The sequence below is a fragment of the Neomonachus schauinslandi genome, chromosome 6, assembly GCF_002201575.2.
Source record: "Neomonachus schauinslandi chromosome 6, ASM220157v2, whole genome shotgun sequence".
NCBI lineage: Eukaryota > Metazoa > Chordata > Mammalia > Carnivora > Phocidae > Neomonachus > Neomonachus schauinslandi.
This window is the reverse complement of record NC_058408.1, coordinates 869526-885266: the sequence shown is the minus strand read 5'-3', so window position 1 is coordinate 885266 and position 15741 is coordinate 869526. Positions and strand designations below refer to the sequence as shown.

Below are 15741 nucleotides of genomic sequence, written 5' to 3'. Positions count from 1 at the left end.
GGACTGGTGCGAGCGGTTCCGATGGGAGGAGTCCAGGGTGGGAGGGGTCCCGGCGGGAGGCGCTTGTCGGGGGAGACGGGGTGGCGCTCATCAAGAGTCGGTCTCACCGCTGGATGTGCATCCTCCATCTGAGCTTGACAGAGCCCTTCCACACCGACTCCTCCCCACAGCCTTGGGAGCTGGTCAGGCAGACATTACACTCCGCTTCCCTAAAGAGGAGACATACTGAGGCAGTGAAGTGCTTTGTTCTAGGTCACAAAGCCATTAGGACCTGCAAGGCAGGCTTGGGCTCCAGATCCTGCGCTCTTTCTGCGGTGACAAGGCTGGGCTTGCACGAGATGGGAATAACACCATAGCCAACACTGCGCGCCAGGCACTGTTCCGTTTGGAAAGATCCGCTCATCCAGCCCCAACAGTAACTGCTTCTTGTACATGAATCCCCTTTTACAGACAGCAAAACTGAGGACAAGGTCATGCAGATACTAAGGGGCAAACCCAGATTCGAACCTAGGCAGTTTGGCCCTCCAGCCCCTGCATTCTGGCCATGACACCTAACAGCCTGGGGTGTCCACATAGTGCAGGCTGCGCGGGGACAGCGCAAACGCTGGGCGGTGTGGGGTCAGAGGCAAAGAGCTCACTGTGTCTGGGAGGGGCCGGCGAGATGTGAGCTGGGTCTCGAAGCGGTGGAAGGGTCACTGAGGACAGTGGCAGGCGTGACGGCGGCAAGATAGGGGAATGCCCACGGCGAGCAGGCAGCAGAGAACGCTGAAGAGGAGGCCAGACGAAGGGGCCAAGAAGGACCGTCAGAGCGGCAGGAAGCCAGGACAGCCAGCCGCCGACGATGCCAAAGGAGCAGGCTTCTGAGAAGGGAGGCACCAGCAGTATCAAAGGCCACCAGGAGGTCAGGGATCGAGGGATCCATGTTGTCGGGATCTTAGCTGGAGAACTTAAGCACAGGATCCACAGCTCGGGGGGCTGGGGTCTGACTGTGTGAAGCTGGGTGATGACTGGAGGGTGAGCACAAGGCAATACACTTAGCTTGATCCCTAAAAATCTCCAGCAAACAGACCAGACCCAGGATGAATGGCCATCATATCACTAAGATCCATGTGAAAAGAGTCAGGTCACAGCTCCTGGCAAGGAGCTGAGTTCTCTTTGATGGTGAGAACTGACTCCAAGCCCAAGGAATTTGGCAGCCAACACAACCTTACCTGCTGAGGAGAGCAGTTGGAGTCACCTTAACGTGCTTCACTGAATTCCTGAAGCAAGCATCACTTCCCCACGGGGACAGGAAAAGTAACAAGCAGGCCGTATTCATTCCACAGATATTCACTGAGCACCTGATCTTCTTTAGGCTCTGAGAAGATACATAGAAAAGGCTACAAAGAGGAATATAAAGGAACGCAGGGGTTGACACACGGGCTGATGAAACAGAATAGAGAGCCCAGAAATTGTCACTTCTGTGAAAAATCCATAGGACAGAGGTGGGGGTGGGGAGACACTGGTTGTTTTGTGGGCCGCGGATGACTGGTTATCCACTTGAGAGAAAGGAAGGCATATCCCTACCTCACACCAAACGTGAAATCAATTCCAGGTGAATTAAAGACTTAAGTGTGAAAGGCAACATTTAGAAACATTGAAAAGCCTTATAACTGCAGGTAGGCAAGCATTTCTTTAAAAATTATATGTCACTAGTTATAAGTGAACAGGATGATAAATTCAGCTACAGTAACATTTAAAATTTCTATTCATTAAAAATACTATAAAGAAAATAAAAAGACTGGCACAAACTGGAAAAAGAATTTTCAACACAAAAACTGACAAAGTTCTTCTTATCTAGAATATAAAAAGAACTCTTAGAACCAATAAGAAAAACAGATAAAAACAAAGAAATGGAAAAATGGGCAAAAGTCAGGAATGATACTTCACAGAAGAGGAAACATGACCAATAAACATGAAAAGATACTCCAGCTTTCATCAGAGAAATGCTGAGTAAAAGCATGATGAGGTACCAGTTTACCCACTAGTTGGGCAAAACTTGTCAGATGATGGATGATGGTGAGTGTTGATGAGGACACGGAGCAACAGGAATTGTAATCCACTGCTGGCGGAAGCCTAACGGTGCTGCCATTTTGGAAAATCACTTGGCATTTCCTAACGAAGTTGGATATGCACATGCCCTAAAAGTCCACAAACCCGCTGTTAAGGTGCATGGCCCAGAGACACTCTAAGACAATGTGCCGGGAGCTGTGGTTAAGGCTGTGGACAGCAGTATTGCTCACTGGAGAACAAAGCTGGAGACCAGATGTCCATCAGCAGGTGAATGAATACACGATGCATCATGTCCAGGACGGGAAGCCCGTGGCCACGCAGATCAGCCTGCATGCCGAGTGCAAGGGCGCAGCTCACAGAAGAGTTCCATGTGCCAGCTACCTCTTGCTGCATAACAAGTCGTCCCGTAATTTAGCGGCTTCAAACAGCAGATGTTTCCTATCTCACAGTTGCAAAAGGTCAGGAAGGAATTCAGGGGCAGCTTAGCAGGGTGCCTCTGGCTCAAAGTCTCTCGTAAGTTGTGGTCAAGCTGCCAGCCGCCCTGCGGGCTGCTCTCCAGGCACTAGAGAAGGGTCTCTGTTTCCAGGTTCACCCTGTGGGCTGTGGGCGGGCTGTGGCCCCTCACCCCCCAGGCCTCTCCATGGGCTCACGTCCTGGCAGGGCAAGGGGCTTCTCCCAAGGTAGAGCTCGCCCAAGACAGAGGTCAGGGATCGAGGGATCCATGTTGTCGGGATCTTAGCTGGAGAACTTAAGCACAGGATCATGGGATTTCCCTTCTCATCATGGGATTTCAGAGATGATAGCCCATCACTTCCGCCACATGTTAGAAACAAGCCGCGTGGTCCAGCCCATGGTCAGAAGGACGGGATTACAAACGCATGTGCAGGAGGAGGAAGGGGACCGCTGGGGACCATACTGCTGGAGTGTGACTTGGTTTTTATGGCACTCGGAGACAGGCCAAGCTAAACCATATGCCGTTCAGGCGTGCACACGTGTGGAAGGCCGTGGTGAGCGCAAGCTCGGGACGCAGAGCCCAGAACGGAGAGAGTGCAGCTGGCCATTCGGCGGGCGGCTGGTGCGGTGAGCTCGGCGACACTTCTTTTGTGTCTATGCTTCATAACTGAATTTTACGTGACATTCATTTCTGGTTTTTTCTCTTCGGCTTGGTCTTATGTTGGATATCATGGAAGTTCCACAAGGTTACACTTTGGAGTCCGTGGTTCGGTGCCAGTTCCTCTCGCTTGCCCTGCCCCAGAGGGAGCTCGCTGTGGGCCTTGTGCCCGTTACTGCGCGTGGTGACCTCCGCGTGTCTGATGACATGAGTGCGCTGCTGGTATTCAAAACTTCCATTTTGGTGCCATCTGCTCGCTTCCCACGTGGGAGGTGAGGATGTGGCCCCTGCTCACCGCCCCCCCGGCCTCCCACCACCGTCACCGGCCTCTCCTGATCCTGGTTGGCCATCGAGTCCCAGCAGCACGCGCTTGACTGTTCATGGTGGTGCCCTCAGGAAAGGACAGTGATGCCTCTCCTGCAGAACTTGTTTCTCCTGGTGAATCACCGCATCTGGTCATGTGCTCAGCTCTTTCCATGTATTTATCACTAATTCAGCTCCACGTTCTGGCAGCGGTCCAACCTTGTCTCGGGGCCTTCAGGCACATTCGCTCTTCGATCAGTTTTGTCTTCTTGGAGAAATGTCTCCCAGGGCCTCTGACCTGCTCCAGTCTGGCACTTGGCCGGCATCCAAGGACCACCAGGCCCTGTCCCCTGGGACACCGTCCTGCAGGGTCTCACTCCCTCCGCCCCAGGCTTCCTCCTTCTTGGTTCCCTCCTTCGTTCTGGTGACACAGCTTCTGTGGTTTCGTGGGAAAAGTGCAGAGGAGGCAAATCTCTGAGTCTTGCAGATCTGAAAATGTCTTCACTCAACCTTCAGACTGAACTAATACCTTGGCTGGTTTGGAAATAATTTCCCTTCAGAATTTTGAAGCCGTTATTCCACGGCCTGCTAGCTTCGAATGTTGCTGTCAACCAGTCCAAAGTTACCCCGATTTCTGCTTCATTATATTTGACCTCTCCCTCCCTCCCCCTCCCTCCCCATCTCTCCCTCTCTCCCTCCCCCTCCCCCCCTCCCCCCCCCCCCCCCTCCCCGCCCCCCTCCCTCCCTCTCCCTCAGTCCCTCCCCCTCCTCCCTCCCTCCCCCTCCCTGGGTCCCCCTCCCCTGCCTCCCCCGCCCTCACTGGCTCTGGAAGTCCCATAACACCTCTCCTCCCCGTGGTGTTCTGAAATTTCGCAACAATGTGCCTCAGTGTGAGTCTTTTCACCCACTGCCTGGGGACAGAGGGCCCTCCATCTAGAAACTTACGTCCTTCAGTTTTGGAAAAAAATTTTTAATGACTTCTTTAATGATTACTTCTCTCCTCCTCCTTTTTTCCAGTTCTGTTTCTGAAACTGTTAATATTTGAATTGGTAGATGGGTTCAGTGATTTTCTCATATTTTCATCTCTGCCTTTGGGACACCCCTCCATTGACCCCCAGTCCTGCCAGAAAGACCCCCTTGTCCAGCATCGCCTCGCATCTCCTGGGGCCAGAGTGTTGTCTTTCTCACAATGTTGATTCAGGACAGGGTTACCCCATGTGCTCTTCCCTGCGAATGGGCTGCCTGGGATCCAGAGTCCTGTTTCTTTGTTTAACTGACTCAGTCTGTGTCTTTCACGTTAGAGACTCTCCTCAGGTTTCTGGGGACCCTGGGTTGTCTGCCGTGCGGAAGGGTCTGAGGACCATGTGTGTTTAATTTGCCACCAAGTGTCACATGGTCGCCTGTATCTATCATTTGTTTCGTAATATTAAAAAATGAAAAAAACAGTCCACACCCTAATGAGAAACTAATAACTACAATAACTATCCTTAAAAAAAAGATACCTTTTCCTCCTTAGCGCTTAAAGAAAAAAATGGTTCTCTGAAAAATTCTCTGTTGAAAAAAATAGCATGACATGCACACGTGGATTTGTGACAGGTGTAAACCACTGTAAAATTGTGAACAGGTTTGGAAACAGCTTTTCTCTGCTCCCACAGCCCTCAATCCCCAGCCCGGGCGGCGGCTCATCGCCTCCCTCCCGGTGGGCCACATGCCTCCGGCCCCATGACGCGGGGCAGTGGGTGTCTCTGTGCCCCCCCAAAGGGGACAGCACTCAAGTCTCACAGGCGAAGAGTGAGTGGCGTCCCCAAGACCTGCTTCTATCCCACACACACGGCACCAATGTGTGTGCGAATGACAAAGAAACCCACAAGAACATAAAGGGAATTTGAAGAAAAATAAAACCGTAAATCGGACATCAAGGTGACGACAAGACAACCACCTGTTGCTGACACCCACTCTGAGCTCCAATTTGTTTCTCTCGGGGCCACTCACATGTGGACCGCTGAGCAGCCAGCGACCCCAGGTTAAGCCTCGGGTTTGCAAGGAGGGGACACTGTGAGGACCCACGTGCACGGCAGGGCCAGGAACATAGGCAGAAGACAGGCTACAGGTTAAGTCCAGACCCCGTGGTCGGCGTCCGCGTGGGTGACGACGGCTGTCCCCTGCGGCTCTCCGTCGCTTCTCCTCGGGCACCTGTGGACACGGGCCCGCCCGCCGTCGTCTCTCCTGCGGCAGCAGCTGGACGAGTCCTTCTCGGACACCCTGGGTCCCGTGTCCCTTCTGTGTCCAAGAATTTACAGTAGCCTCCTTCATGCCTGTATCAAACAGCCCTGCAGCCGAACTTGAAGACACCTGCATGGACGGCTCGTGACTCCCTGGTTGGCGCCCGCCCCCTCTGTTTCTCAGTAGATGGTTCTCAGACGGACAACACCTGCCCTCGACAGTGACTGAGCAGCCGGCGCTGGGCGGGTTGTCCGTGTGCTACAGCACCCCCAGCCCCAGATCAGGTTGGTCACCGCCCACAGCCTGGAGCCGCTTGAGGGGGACCTGGGGCTTGAGGCTGGGCAGGCGGAGCCCAAGGCCACAGGCTCACGTCCTCTCTGCCATGCACCCCAACCTCGCCATCCCCAGACCTGACCCGAGATGCCTTCAGGATGAACCGGTGACCCACATTCGTGTACGCGTTGCGGGCTTGCGGCGTGGGGCCGTCTCTAAGTGTGCCCCTGCATTCAGCCTGTCACTGAGTCCGGCTGCTTTGCGGACTCCGAAGCCCACCCCTCCCAGGAAGGAGTCCCCACCGCCAGTTCGGTGCAGGCCCTGGGGGGAGTCTGCCACCACGGCCCCCCAGGCAGCGCACAGGAGCGGAAGGGACGGGGGCTGGGGGGATGGGACGGGGAGGCCCCTGGCACAGGAGCAGGGCACACTCTGTCTTGGGGATCGAGTGCGCGGCCCCAGCAGGTACCACTCCCGTGTACCCTGACGGGCCGACGCCGGAGGCAGCCAACCGGGAGAGGGCAGGTGGGGCGGCAGGAAGAGGGCAACAGAACTCGGCGAGGGGATGCCTGTCCTTGCAACGTTCCCCGGGAGTTCTGGGCGCACGTGGCCTTGTGCGGACGGCGTGGAGAGGCTAATGCACGTATCTCTGCTGGTATTGGCGTCAGGCTGGGGCTGGACAGCCCGCTGCCGACGTGCTCCCTGGAATCTGCTCAGGCAGGCTCAGGCGGGTGAGGAAGGCGGTCACCCGCACCTCCCTCCTGGCCCCTTCCACCTGCTTCCCACCTGGCTACCTCACCTCTGTGCTGTAGAGTCAGTCCCTCGTGTGTGGTTCGGGCGGACCCTGTTAGCGAACATTCTGAGAAAGGATCCACCTCCGCCTGCGCTGCCGCCCCCAGGGCGCCCCGGACCCCTGCCACCCGCGAGCCCAGCCCCGGGCATTCTTGAGGGTGTTCCCTCTGCCTGAACACCCTTCCCCCTGGCCAGCCTGGAAACTGCAGCCTCTGACCAACCTGCCGGTGTTTGGGTCCAGGTCACTGCCCTTTCTCTCCTGATTGAGAGGCACCCTGTGCACCCACTTCTGCAAATGTCTGCATCCTCACCGGCCCTCCCCTGAGCTGAGAGCCTGCGGGCAGGGGCTGTGTCCTGTTGGTCTGTATGTCAGCACTGGGCACAGAGCCTGGCACACAGCGGGCTTCGTGTCTGGGCATGAGAGGAGGCAGGGCAAGGACGGGGTGCGGGGGGCCCCGGGCAGAGCAGATGGGCGCAGTACCGTTCCAGCGCCCCCCCCCCCCGCCGACAGGGAGCCCAGAGCCCCGTCCAGCTCCGCAGGAGGATGCCAGCACCCCTGAGAACAGCCCCGAGAGCCCTGTGGCGACAGCCTCCCTCTGCGCCCTGAGCGGGGGCCCCTTCTCTGGGATCCCTCAACCTTCTTAGAGAAAAGTGCTAGATTTGTTGGTGATTTTTTTGGACATTCTCCCCTGTTCAGGGGCCTGTGATTTCAGATGATCACATCCACACACACTCAGGTTGTCGCTGGAAGGGAACATCTAGATTTTACTCATGCATGATTTCACCCAAAGCTGTCGTACCAGCGCTCGGAGGGCGTCCACAGCGTGGAGCGCCTCTGGGGGCGAGCTGGAGAAGGCAGGGGCCAGGCGGGCAGAGTCGGGTGCCTTCGGTCACCGGCACCTCAGCAAAGACCCATGTCCTTCCCGGTCCGGGTTTGCCCACAGCCTCGACCCCCAGGGCGGGCGGTTCCCTCCACTAAGCCCTGTCTCCCCCTCGGCAGGTACCATGACCAGCAGGACGTCACCAGTAACTTCCTGGGCGCCATGTGGCTCATCTCCATCACGTTCCTGTCCATCGGTTACGGGGACATGGTGCCCCACACATACTGTGGGAAGGGCGTCTGTCTACTCACCGGTATCATGGTGAGTACCTGCCCCTGCCCGGCATCCCCTCCCTCCAGGGCTGCGAGGGGCACAGAGGGGCCCGCCCGGCAGCCACCACATGCCCCGCAGGGGGAGGCAGATGCCTCTCACGGGCTTAGTGCCTTTTCTAACACAGGAATGGGTCCCAGTTCCGGAGAGTTAATGGCTCCTTCACGGCACCCCAAAACGGGCTAGGCAAGGCTGGCCTGCTCTGAACCTGCACCCCCACCCAGCCCACCCACCTGCGTAAGCTCACCCCGGTAGGCATCAGGGCTTGCCCTGAATGGTCCCCCTCTGGGCCTGGGACCGTCTGAGAAAGCTTAACTGGAAGTCCGGGCGGGGGGACTGGGCAGGGCCCTGAGCCCGTGGCCGCTGCTAGAGTGGGGACGGAGGGCCTGCTCTGAGCTCCTCACGGGCTGCCGGTGACAGTGGATGGCAGTGAGGAGCCCCAGGCCACCACCCCTCCTGCACCGGCCCCATGACGCGGGGCTGGGCCTCGCTTCCCTGTAGGGCCGGCAGCCCCCCTCTGGGACCCCCAAGGCTCAGAGGAGAGAGCTTGCAGTGAGGCCAGGGGTGGCTGGGGTGGGGTGTGGGGGTGCACAGGCCTTCTGCTCGGCTCTGGGGCCCCCCGTGGACACCACAGCCCTCCCCAGGGGAGCCCCTCTGCAACCCCCACACGTGGGTGAAAATCTTTCCTTTTGGTGCCCCTTGGACTTTTCCCTCTGAACAATTCCTTTCTGCAGCGAAAAGGGCACTAAAGCCTCACCTGGAGTGGGGGCTGCCCCCCACTCCCCAGCCCGGGGGCCTTCTGGCACTGATCTCAGTGACCAGGCAGCTGAGTGCGGGCCCCTCGGAGCAGAGGAGGCTCTAGGGTCAGGGGCCCCAAGCAGGAGAGCCCAGCACTGCCGTCTCCCGCCTGGACACAGCCCTCCCCTCTGCCCCCCGAAGCCCCTTCCCGCCGAAGCCAGCCGGCCTGGAACAGCAGTCAAGCAGAGGCTTATCCCCGGCCCAGGAAACCCTGGGTGAATGGAAGGCCTTAGAACAAAGGCGTCTGTCTGGCCGGACTCCAGGTGCCACCAGGAACCAGGCAGTGATCCTTCCAGAAAGTAGTGAAATGCTGCCTGAAGGCCAAAGCCTTCCGGTCTCGGCGCCCCCCACCCCCCGGGGCCGGGCCAGGCTCTGTGCCTCAGGACCAGCTCTCAGGCCGGGGGGTGGTGAGCCCCACGGGGAGCCGGCTCCCCCGAGTCTCCCGGCCTGTTCTCTGACCGAGCCGCAGGAGGCAGGACGCCCGGCCCCACGCCTGCTCCTTGGGGGGGGTCTTTGGCAGGGGGTTTGCTCCTGGCCGGTGCAGCACCTCGGCCAGGGCTGTTCTGGAGTGAGGTAGGTTCCAAGCGGGAGAATGAGAGGATGAGGAGGGCCGTACCCCCTCCCATTATTAAAAACACAGCGCAGGCCCTTCATCGTCTCTCTTCCCAAAACCCTGGTGCGTAAATCCGTACCTCTCCGTGTTCAGGGCCTGTGTGTTCATTGTCAGTGTTCCCACCCAGGTTCAAGTCCGTGGCCTCCCTGGGGGTCGGCCCCAGGGAAGAACTTAGTGGCATTCTTCTAGCAAGTGTGACTTTTCTAGCTGAGTCATTCTTGCCAGGGTTTCACGGTGCGAGCCGCCCTCCCCCTCCCCTGCCTCCCGCCAGCGCCCCTCCCGGTGGTTACAGCCGAGCCCACACTCCAGGTAGGGCTCCCCATGCAGTTGCCATGGATACCTGGGCCCAGCGAGGCCGCCAGAGGGGAGGGAAGGATGTGTGTGTGCGGCTGTAAATAGTCTTAATCATTGTTTTCTCCTGGCAGTCCCAGAAACGGTGTAATTATCAACCATTAGGCAGGGTATGTAATTGTCTGAGCAACTTGACGTTGTTGGCCCAGACCCGGTGCGTTGGAGGGGTTCTGGCCACAGAAGCCGGTCGGTCAAAGTCCGGCATCTTTCCCTAAAGAGCGTCATGACGACGGTGACAGTCAGAGAAAGCTGTCGACATTCAGTCTCCAGAACTGGACCTGGCCGCACCCTTAGGGCCGGCCGCAGGCATCTGGGGGCGCGTGGGGCCCCCAAGACCACTTAGTAGGAGCCCCGTGTCAGGACAGATCACCTGCACTCACTCTGCAGACCCTTCCTGAGTTTGGGACAAATAGACGAAAGCTGTAGGACGTCTGCTGGGGACACTGAGCTCCCCCCATGGCCTCAGGAGAGATGCTCTTTGAACTGCAAAGGGAACATGGGGCCACGTTCTGAGTCGCTCTGGAAGGAGGCTCAGCGGACGTCTGCTTCTGGTCAGGTTTAGAAGATGAGCTTCTCCCTGAAACACCTTGCTTTCAAACCAGTTGTTCCGTGGAGGCTGTTGCAGAGACAGAATGCTGCGTAAGCCGCCCAGGCTTCCCTCCGAGATTTGGCCCCACCATTGATGCTAGAGAGGCGGGAGGACGGGTGTGGAGGACAAACCTGCAGATGAGTTGGCAGGTTCGCCGGCCTGGCCACACCTTCCTCCGCCCACTCCTGCTCCTGCTCACCACGAACCCGGCGGCGGGTGGCGGGGGACCCTGCCCATGCCGCCCCTCTGGGGAGTAGGAGCTGGTCAGAGGGGACCCAGGAATCTAGCTGCCCTCAGCTGTGACTCGGGACTTGTCACATTTGAAGGCGGAAGTCTGAGTCATGGATTTGCTCCACGGTGACCCCGTGGAAGACACACCCGCGGCGGCTTGCCCCCTTCAGTCCCACGCCGTCCTCCCCACAGGCCCCTCTGCCCACGCTGGGATGGCGGGAGCCGGCCGAGGCCTGTGTGCCCTGTCTTCTGGAGCCGCCCCCGTCGGGGATGCGCCCTGCCCACAGGCGCCCCGCTGTCCCCGAGGAACATCCATCAACAGACCCCTTACAGGAGAGCCGTGGGAGGGAGGGGCTCCCATAACGCACCCTTCATCTCCACCAAAGAGCCAAAATTGACCGTTACCTTCTTTTTTAAAGACTGATTTATTTATTTTAGAGAGGGAAGTAGAGAATCTCAAGCCAACTCCTCGCTGCGCACGGGGCCTGTCTTGGGGCTCGAGCTCACAGCCCTGAGATCAGGACCTGAGCCGAAATCAAGCTATTCAACCAACTGAGCCAGCCAGGCGCTCCCTGAGGGTTACCTCCTGACTCAAGTCTTGCCTCCCTCAACCTCCCGCCTTCCTCACTCAACCCCGTCACCCAGCCTTTCCCTCCTCCCCCGCTCTGCCCTGACTGTTCAGGACTCAGCTGGAGTGTTCCCTGTCTGGTCTCTGCTCCAGCTCACTCTCTCTCTGTACCCCTCCCCTCCCTCCCCTCCCCACTCCTCCGCCTCCCTCCCGCCTCCTCCCTCCCCTCCCCTTCCTCCTCTCCCCCTCCTCTCCCCTCCCCTCCCCTCCCCCCCCTCCCCTTCCTCTTCTTCCCCTCCATTCCTCCTCCTCTTCCTCCCTTCTCCTCCTCCCGTCCCCCTCCTCTTCCCTCCTCCTCTCTCTCTGTCTCTCACACACACACTGTACAGAGGACAAGCAGTCTGGACTTCAGCACGGTACCCACCACTTTCCGGAGGTTGCTGATGTCTGACCCCATCTTCACAAGGTTGCTTCTTAATGGAAATGACCAAGTGAGGCTTCATTATTGGTGACTTCCCTAATTACATCCAGATGATGGATTTTCTAAAAGAAAAATAAAGTTGAGAGTATTCACTGCTATCTATTCAAGTCAGACTTAGTGGTTAAGAACCCAGTGCCCTCCAGAGAAATAGCCACAAGGGAGTCTTGGCACCTTTAAGTCAAAAGAAATTGAAAACGTAATCCAGTCCACCTTCCTGTCTCCATGCAGAAATTTATCTTAATCGTATAAAATAGATGGTTCCTTAGTTAAAACACTTTGGCTTCCAATTAGAAGCCCCCTGCAATCAAGCAGCTGGGCTGTGAGCCATGGTGGGGGCCAGGGACCCTCTCCCGGACCCTGGAAGTCCAGGATGGTGCACGACTGATCGTTTGATGGGATCCCCAGAACAGCGTGATGAGTGGGGGACCCCTCCTCAGCGCCTCTGCCCCCTGGCTTGTAGGGGCGATTAAAGTGGAACTCTGCTCTCCTGGCCCCGGGGGAGGCGAGGGAGAACAGAGCCTGGGAAGGCCTCTCGGAGTGAGGCCCCATTTTTTTTTTTGAAGATTTTATTTATTTATTTGACAGAGAGAGACAGCGAGAGAGGAACACAAGCAGGGGGAGTGGGGGAGGGAGAAGCAGGCTTCCCGCAGAGCAGGGAGCCCGATGCGGGGCTCGATCCCAGGACCCCGGGATCATGATGCTTAACCGACTGAGCCACCCAGGCGCCCCCGAGGCCCCATTTTTAACACTATGATATGTCCCTCTGTTTGGGCTTGGAACTCCCCACAAAGGAGAGGGATGGTACTCGGTGTGGTTGAGGGGAATGGAGTTAGGGTTAGGGTTAGGGTTAACACCTCTTCCCTCCAGAACAGCTCCTTATAAGCCATGTGTTACTTTTGGAGGCTTGATTAAATCAACGACAGCTATGGACCAGGCTGTCCAACATCCCGTACAGATCCTTTGAAAATTGGGCACAGTCTTCTGCAAGACGCAGATGCCAAGAAAACACAGCCATTCCCGAACAAGAGAGGAAGATGAGGTCAGAGAAGGAAGGTGCACGGAGACACGGTCCTTTTCAGTTTGTTGTGCTGGAAGTGGGTTGTTCACCAAATGTACCGGGAAATGGGAGATTGTTCTGGAGGGAATGCTGTGAAGAGCTGGGGGAAGGCGTTGCCCCCCAGCCAAAGCCTGACACCACTCAGCCCTTGCTGACCGTCCGGCCACATGCACTCCTTCCGGCTGCAGTGCGGATGGTGTACCTTGAAAAACATCTCTCTCTGTTTCTAACCCATTCTGTTCGACCGATGAGCCAAAAACATTGTTGATGGAGCCCTCGAGCCCTGGGACCTCCCAGTGCTAAGCCAGGCTTGTGGCAACTGCAGTTACAGTTTGGCATCTAGAGGGTCAGACTGTTCCTCTCTTCCCATGAGGGAGGGCGGGGCGGTCCAGGCCAGTGCGCAGGACAGAGCAGGGCAGGGCGAAGGCAGGGGCAGGGGCAGGGCGAGGCAGGGGCAGAGCAGGGCGAGGCAGGGGGAGGGCAGGGTGAAGGCAGGGGCAGGGGCAGGGCGAGGCCGAGGTAGAGCAGGGCGAGGCAGGGGCCAGGCAGGGCAGGACTGACTTCTGCCCCTGCAGAGGGGTGAGCGGGGGTCGGGCCTGGGCGTCCCTGAGCTCGAGGGTGGGCGGGAAAGCCCCCCGTCGGGGACTCAGGATCCGTCGTTCTGGACGGTCAGGCTAGCGCCCCGCGGCCCGCAGAGGGGGTTCTGTGGGACCCCTGTGCGCCCGCAGTGAGAACATCACTGGGGGAGTACTAAGGGCTGCTGCAGGCTCCCTGAAGGCCTGGCCTGGGGCGGGAGCCTGTGTCCCCACGGTGTCTGCAGGGTCTCGGGACAAATGGAGAAGGGGCTCGGTCCTCGTGCTGAGTCACAGCTGGACCTCTGCCTACAAAGACCCGAGTGCTGAACAAGCCCCATCCCTGAGCTCGCACACTCACGCCAACCCCGTTCCCCCAGGGTGCAGGGTGGGGTGCAGTGTGGGGTGTACTGTGGGCTGAAGTCCGGGGTGCCCTGTGGGGTGCATGGCAGGTGCTGTACCACCCCGACTCTCGTATCAGCGTGGCCTCCTCTCTTCCCGGCCCCTTGGTCTGGAGCGGGGGGTGGGCTTGGATAAACAAGAGGGAGACGGGGCCTAGTGCCCAGACCGTCCACCTGCACAGCCTTGCCAACGACTGAGTGATTATCTGCTGTTTTAAATCCCCCGAAGCCTCAGCCCCACCCCCCACCCCCGCTCCGTTAACACCTGGCTGGTCCTCTGAAGACTCAGTGGTCTCCCCTCTCCCGGAGGGAGGTCAGCCCCGGGCAGGCTCCTCTGTGGGGGCGGCAATCAGGGCCCGACCGGCCAGAGACCCGGGCACCCGTCGTCTCCTGGGCCCCCGCAGTGGGCCCGGCGGGGGAGCCGTCCTCTGCCTGCAGCCTGCCTTGTAATCCCGGGCTCTCTCCCCCCTTCTGTCCCCCACAGGGTGCGGGCTGCACTGCCCTCGTGGTGGCCGTGGTGGCCCGAAAGCTGGAGCTCACCAAGGCAGAGAAGCATGTCCACAACTTCATGATGGATACGCAGCTCACCAAACGGGTAAACACCACTGTCCACGTCTTAACGGGGGGCTCCAGCCCAGTGTGGAGGCCGGTCACAAGGAGACAGTTGAGTGCTGTAGGTCAGGGCCACACCTCTCAACGGGGGTCGGGGGGCCGGGAGCCCAGACACCTGCGAGCGGTCTCCACACGGGGGGCGCGACGTCCCAGCATTCCGGGCTCCCGTCTTCTACTAAATCACTGCGCTCGGTTCAGATGACCAAAAAAGTTTCCTGACAACTGAATGGAGCATTCGGTGGTGTGACCCACCCCCTCCCCTAACGGCACTGAACCGGTCACCCAGCGTGAGGCAGCATTTTTGGTTAGGTCAGACAACGTTAGGAAGGGCAGTAGAGTCTTGGGGGTTTGGGGGGTTTTTTTTAAGTTTTATTTATTTTAAGTCATCTCTTCACCAAACATGGGGCTCGAACTCACGACCCTGAGATCAAGAGTCGCACGCTCCTCTGACTGAGCTGGCCGGGCACCCCAGGGAGGCCAGTAGAGTCTTAAAAATAATATTGCATCTAAATCTAATCCTTTTTAAAAAATCATTAAAGACGATCATCACAGCAGAGCCCCCATTTCTAAATGGGTGTTCATCAAAGTGTCATCATCCAGTCCCCCTTGGGGGCTTCCAGGCAGTGCTTCTCGCTCGTGGTCGGGGAGGAGGCGTGCAGGCCGGGAGATGGGTCAGCTGCTGGAAGCCTGCCACCGCTCAACGGTCAGAGAACAGACAGAAACCGGCCCTTCCAGGACAACAGCCAGACGAGCAGGCAGAACCGTTCCTTAACGCTGCTTTTACGGAGAATTCTCTAGAGCTGCAAGGCGAACAGAGGTCAGCAAGAGGATTTCTTGCAAGACTCCTCTTTCTGAGACAAGCCTCAGACCCTGTGCTGGGGTCAGGGCCGCTGTGGCCCATCTTCCTGGTTCAGGACTCAGGGGGCTGGGGGCCCGTGAGCAACCAGGTGCTGGTTTGGGGTTTTGAACGTGAGAGAAGATACTCTGTGATAACGCTGCAGCCCCGGAAAACAGCGTTAGCAACAGACTTGGAGGCAGGGAGGAGAAGGGAGGCGGGGAGGCCGGCGCCAGTGCCCAGGCCCCTGCGCTTCTCAGCAGCATTATTATGGGGTTTGATTGTCTGGTCTTTGCGTCCCTGTGTTGGAGTCTCTACAGAGGCTCCCCAGATGTGCAAAGGGGCGGGTCCCGCAAACATCCTCCCCGGCTGGCAGGCAGGCCTCGCCGTCTGATGCACAACAGAGAGCGTCATGCAGCATCGCGATGGTGGAACGGAGGGCTGTGCCCGCGGCTGTCTGAGTGGCATCCACCCGGAGGCCTGTGGCCCAGCGGTTCCCTTCAGCCCCGGAGGCCGCACACGAGTGCAGCTCCGCACTGAGCACATCACCAGCGTGACTGGCGCCGCCGTGCACAGACCCACTGGCACCCTGGTCTGTGCAGGCACTCCTGGTGCAGGGGTGACCAGGGTGATGCAGGGGTGAGGGCGGGCGGTCCTGCCTCCAGGACCTTCCGGCAGCTGCTTCCCTAGAGCAGAGGCCTGAACAGTCTGCATAGTCTGGTGTGCTTCGT

The 15741-nt window shown here is 58.4% G+C and overlaps 1 protein-coding gene across 1 annotated transcript in view; it reads left to right on the top strand.

The window, feature by feature from the left end:
• The window catches only part of KCNN3 (potassium calcium-activated channel subfamily N member 3), a 132704-nt gene that overhangs the window by 104285 nt on the left and 12678 nt on the right, over positions 1-15741 (top strand). Inside the window, exons 4-5 of the mRNA XM_021682010.1 lie at positions 7752-7893; positions 14048-14158. Coding sequence (XP_021537685.1) covers positions 7752-7893; positions 14048-14158 — 253 coding nt within the window. The remainder of the gene's footprint in view (positions 1-7751; positions 7894-14047; positions 14159-15741) is intronic.